The 5,193-nt window shown below is 66.6% G+C and overlaps 1 protein-coding gene across 1 annotated transcript; it reads right to left on the bottom strand.

Moving 5' to 3' along the window:
• Window positions 1-81: 81 nt before the first annotated feature.
• LOC103253976 (protein CXorf40A) lies at window positions 82-5,065 on the bottom strand. The gene is made up of 3 exons (XM_008052172.1): window positions 4,995-5,065; window positions 1,316-1,596; window positions 82-476 (listed from the first exon to the last, which is right to left on the bottom strand). The coding sequence occupies exons 2-3, from the start codon at window positions 1,566-1,568 to the stop codon at window positions 253-255; spliced, it is 477 nt and encodes a 158-aa protein (XP_008050363.1). The 5' UTR covers window positions 1,569-1,596; window positions 4,995-5,065; the 3' UTR covers window positions 82-252.
• Window positions 5,066-5,193: the final 128 nt, after the last annotated feature.

The following is a 5,193-nucleotide window of genomic DNA, read 5'->3' as shown; positions in this document are numbered from 1 at the left end:
TTTAGCAAAAGGGCAACGTACATGAGACATTGTCCATGAGCCCAAAGACACATGGCACAGGGAAAGTCCCACCTTTATTCCCTTCATCTGAGTGAGGAAACCTGCATGTGTGAACAGCACCGAGGGGGTGGCGCCCTCCCATGCGGTGGCAATGCCGACTTAGCCCAGCGTATATAGGTCTGAATAGTGATGTTGAAGGTATCATGATTTAGCTGGCTTCTCAGCAACGTTCCTCTCAGGAGCCCACACTCGTTACACCTCACGCCCCAAAGGGATCAGGTGCTCTGGGATGTCTACCTGGAATACGTCCTTTCCTCCTTTCCTAGGTATGGGCTCCAGTAACCACCTGGGGTTGGAAATCGCGGTCAGGTACTTCTGCTTCAGGTCGCTCAGCACGGCTTGATTCTCCAGGTCCACAACCTCGTCGGGACTCAAGTTTTCAGGGCACTGTAAAGTTTCCCCAATGTCAACGAGCCCTGTGCACAAAGAGAGAAACACACAGATGTCGCTCCCTTCCATACCCCAAGGGCTGCCTGTGTGGCGCCGTGGTCATTCAAAGTCTCAACCGCTACCGACGAAGATGACATCACCAGAAGGACAGGAAGCGAGTCAAGTCCTCTTAGCTGAGCACTGATGACGAGCCGCGCTCTACTCAGGGCATCCTGGATGAGGCCGGGGGAGGGCCCCAGCAAGGATCAGGAGAGAAGCGGTACATGGACTCATGGGCGGGCCCCAGCAGACTGCTGAGGGCAGCGGTTACGGAGTGGAAGGACGGACCCCAGCCACTGCCAGGGAAGCCACAGGCGACGCCTTAGCAGTTCACCAGGTGACAGCAGCTGAAGTGGGACCTCAAGCACCCAGAGGCTGGGGGACTCGCCCAGGGCCTGCGAGCGGTGGGGCTGGGGCGGGCCTGCGAGACCAGGCAGGCAGCCTGACGCCAGAGGCCCCCTGACCCTCTCGGGGTGCTGTGCTGCCACGCCTGGTCTCTTCCATGTGCACGCGTGCATGGGCATATGCACCCAGGTGCATGCATACACACGCTGACCCCACAGGCACACACGGGCCTGACCCAGGCTCTCCGATGGCAAACGGAAACAGACCCGGGGGAAGACCGGATTTACTGGGGAGGGGGGATCTCAGCCCGCTGATCCGCCACGCGGGGCCCCTGGCAGCCCCTTTAGGTGTGTGGCGTCGGGAAGCGGCAGCAAGCCCACCAGCCAGATCAGACGACACCAGAAGGCCCCAAACCGCCCTGAAAGGTCCTGGGTGGCAGCGCTCGGAGCGGTCTGCGCACGCTTGGCCCGGGGTCACTTACCAGCTATCACTCCCCGGCCAAACTTCTCCCCTTCCCGAAGCAGGGCCTGCACCTGGGCGGGAGTCATCCCCAGCCTGTCCACCAGCAGCTCCCGCCAGGTGTCGTCCTCCCAGTCCCTGTGAGCTATGTGGATGGCGACGGTGCAGTTGCGGTGGCTGCTCAGCAGGGGCCGCCAGCGCGTCTCCACGGTCTTGACTCCGTTTAAGACAAAGCCAGCATAAGGCTGCCTGAAGGAGAGGCAGCCAAACTTCATCTCTGGGGATCCCTGGGCCGCGGGTGGCCTGCGGAAGAACAGCGGGGCGCGTCACCACCCGCTCTCCCAGCTCACCGACGGCGGGCCGGACCGTCCCCCATGTGCCCGAAACCCAGCGAGCTCGGTGCTCAGCTGCCCCTGTCACCACGCGGTCACCGATGTCCCCCTGTCACCACGCGGTCACCGATGTCCAGCACCGGGGCAGGCCCACGGGAAGGGGTTGGGATTGGCCTGACTCAGGTCCATCCTGTGGAGTCTGGGGGAGCTCACGGAGGAGGGTGGCGGCAGAGAGCCAAAGGCACCGGCAGGACAGAGCGTGGCCGGTGCTTAGGCAGAGGTCAGCAAGCCCTAGGGGAACACAGAGGAGTGAGAGCCCCTCGGCCTGATGAGAGTGGAGGGCCGGCCTGGGCGAGCCCCCTCGGCCTCGTGAGAGTTAGGGCGGGCGTGGGAGAGCCCCCTCTCTCCGATGAGTGGAAGGCCGGCAAAGGAGAGCCCCCTTGGCCTCATGAGATTGGCGAGCCGGCCTGAGAGAGCCCCCTCAGCCTCAACAGAGTGGACAGCCAGCCAGGGAGAGCCCTCTCGGTCAGATGAGATCGGAGGGCAGGCCTGGGAGAGCCCCCTCGACCTGATGAGAGTGGAGGGGTAGCTGGGGAGAGCCCCTTGGCCGGATGAGAGTGGAGAGCTGGCCTGGGAGAGCCCCCGGGCTGATGAGAGTGGAAGGTCGGCCAGTGAAAGCCCCCTCGGCCTGATGAGAGTGGAGGGCTGGCATAGGAGAGCCCCCTCGGCCTCATGAGAGTGGAGGGGCAGCCGGGGAGAGCCCCCTTGGCCTGATGAGAGTGGAGAGCAGGCCCGGGAGAGCCCCCGGGCTGATGAGAGTGGAAGGTCGGCCAGTGAAAGCCCCCTCGGCCTCATGAGAGCCGGCCAGGGAGAGCCCCCTCGGCCGGATGAGAGTGGAGAGCTGGCCTGGGAGAGCTCCCTCGGCTTCATGAGAGTGGAGGGGCAGCCGGGGAGAGCCCCTCGGCCGGATGAGAGTGGAGAGCTGGCCCGGGAGAGCCCCCGGGCTGATGAGAGTGGAAGGCCGGCCAGTGAAAGCCCCCTCGGCCTGATGAGAGTGGAGGGCCGGCATAGGAGAGCCCCCTCGGCCTCATGAGAGCCGGCAAGAGAGAGCCCCTCGGCCAGATGAGAGTGGAGAGCTGGCCTGGCATTCGCCCTCTTCCAGCACAGGGGGGCAGTCCCAGGTGCTCCTTCTTGTCCTTTACCTTCCCCGCTCCCACCAACACTCTCAGATCCCTGGCCCTGCCACCGCCACGGCACTGCAGACCGTGATCTTTCTGGCCCCTGCCCCAGGCTGGCTGAGCCCAAATCCTTGCTACCCAACCTCAGGCCTGCTCTCAGAACACCCTGTGACCTCGGATAGGCCCCCTCAGGTGTCTCCCCCACATCCCTCTGTCTGTGTCCCAACCCATCCCACCCGGCTCTCTCCGCTGTCAGCACATGCCCTCCACCTGAGCCCCCAAAAATAAGGCGTGAGAGTCAGAACATGGGCCCGGCACTGGTAGGGGCTCAATTCTGAATCGGGGAATTGAATCCCTACAGGACTCGGCAGGGCTCGTGCTACCGTGAGGCCCACTCTACGGTGAGGAGGACCAGGCGCCGAGTGATGAGGTGACATGGGCCCTGACCTCCTGCACCCCTAACCCGGTGTTTACCCCCTTTCGTGTACCTGGGGAGGGCGTCTCCTCCTCCTGGCTGGAGCACAGCGCTGTGCTGCATGCAGGAGCAACAGCCCCAGGCAGGCAGGGGCATGAGCCTGAAGCTGGAACCTGAGCCCCGTCACAGCATCTCGAGAAGCCTCCGTGTCCACATGGCTGTGAGGATGGCACACGAGGCACCCAGGGCACCCAGCCCAGACCCGGACACCTCACGGACAGCCACGTGTGGTGGCCCCTCTCATCGCCATCAGGACCGGGCCTGGGCCACTTCCCCTGTCCTGCACCCCACCCAGAGGCCACGCCCTCCACTCGGGGTAGTGCCCCCCTGTCCTTCCTTCAGGTGCACAAACTCAACCTCCAGCATCTCCCAGGGCCTTCAGGACACGTGCCCAGCCTCAGAGACACGCCTGAGAGGACCAAAGCTGCCTGGTGCTGGCTCCTTTCCCCGCCTGCGGTCCTGCCTTCTGGGCACCAGATCTTCTGCCTTCCTCCTGCTTCAGGGGTGCGCAGCCCCCGCCAAGAGCACCCCTGCCCTGCTCTTGGGAGCCCACTCCCTGTGCTCGCTCAGCATCGCTCCGGCCCCTCCCCTGAGTGGAAGCCTGCGAGGACCCTGCCTGCGGGCCCTTCCTTCGTCAGGGAAAAGTCGCTGCTCGGAGCACAAGAGAGCCCCCAGCCCTGCTTCCCTTCTCTGAAGCCCTGCAAGCAGAGTCCCTAGGGAGCTGTCTACACTCGCAGCCTCTGCTTCCGCTCTGAACCTTTGGTCCCCCGGCCAGTCTCAGGGTCACACGCACGCGCCCCGCACCAGGCCCGGTGCCCCTCACCACAGCAGCGGGACCCTCTGGCGGCGGGGGCGGAGCAAAGGCTCCCTCAGTGTCGCGGGGCTAAGGCCCGCGGGGCCCACATGCCGTTCCCCGGCGTTTAATTCGGAGGACGCCTCGCCCGGCCCGGTGTCACGGGCCACAGCGCGGGCCCGCTTCAGGGCTAGGCGAGCTCACAGCCCGAGGGCCGAGCCAGGATCACCGAGGCCGGCGCCGAGGGGGCGGGTGTGCGTGGAGCTCGAGCCGGCTTCCGCCAGGCAGGGCAGGTCGCAGGGGCCCACACCCAGAGGGAGAGGGGCAGGGGCGCGCTGGCAGGAGCCGGGGACGAGGGACGCCTCGGGCGCGCCCAGCCCTACTCCCAGCCCCACAGCCGGGGAAACTGGTGCTGTCGGGGGAGGGCCGAGGGCGCCGGTCCCCGCCGCCTCGGGCCCGGGCTGGTCAAGGCCTCTGCACCCAGGATCCTGGGGGGCCTCTGCACCCAGCATCCTTGGGGGCCTCTGCACCCAGCATCCTTGGGGGCCTCTGCACCCAGGATCCTTGCGAGCCGCCGCCAGCCTGGGCCGACTACGCCTCCGCGTGGCCCGGCGAGGCTGCCAGCGCCAGAACCACGCGATCTCGGCCCGGGCGAGGGGCGCCGTGGGCGGCGGTGGGGAAAGAGAGCCGCTGGCCCGCCTCGGGGCCGCCGAGCCGGAGCCGCTGCCGCCTCCTCTAGCGGAACGCGCGGCGGGCGACAGACCCCGCCGCTCGGCAACTCTTCGGCGGCCTGACCGCCCCGACGCCCCTTTTGCACGCAGCGCACGCGGGCACGTATGTACGCCACGCACGTGCGCACGTACGCAGCCGTGCAGACCGTCCGTGGTTTATGAGCTCACGCGCTCACGACGCCGCGCACTTACGTCCCACGCACGTCCGCACAGCCCGGCCGCAAGGGGGCGCAGCTCGACTCCTCGGGTCCCGTCGGGCGGCGCGGGTCGGGCGGGGCAGGGGTTGCAGACCCGCGGCGGGGCCGGAGGATCAGCAGGGGGGAAGGGAGCCCGAAGAAGGGACCGGAAGGCGAGGGGCGGGGCGAGGGGACCTGTGCGAGGGGCAGGGCCG

Source organism: Carlito syrichta, unplaced genomic scaffold (genome assembly GCF_000164805.1).
Source record: "Carlito syrichta isolate Samal-C Ts95f unplaced genomic scaffold, Tarsius_syrichta-2.0.1 Scaffold259731, whole genome shotgun sequence".
Taxonomy (NCBI): domain Eukaryota; kingdom Metazoa; phylum Chordata; class Mammalia; order Primates; family Tarsiidae; genus Carlito; species Carlito syrichta.
Note: the sequence above shows the minus strand (reverse complement) of the source record. Positions and strands in the feature narration are given on the sequence as shown.

Bases quoted from the DNA above. Each gene is read 5' to 3' on its own strand.
- LOC103253976 (XM_008052172.1), bottom strand. From the start codon at position 1,568: ATGAAGTTTGGCTGCCTCTCCTTCAGGCAGCCTTATGCTGGCTTTGTC. The intron at 477-1,315 runs GTAAGTGACCCC...CTTTGTGCACAG, and splicing joins TGGCCGGGGAGTGATAGCTG to GGCTCGTTGACATTGGGGAA.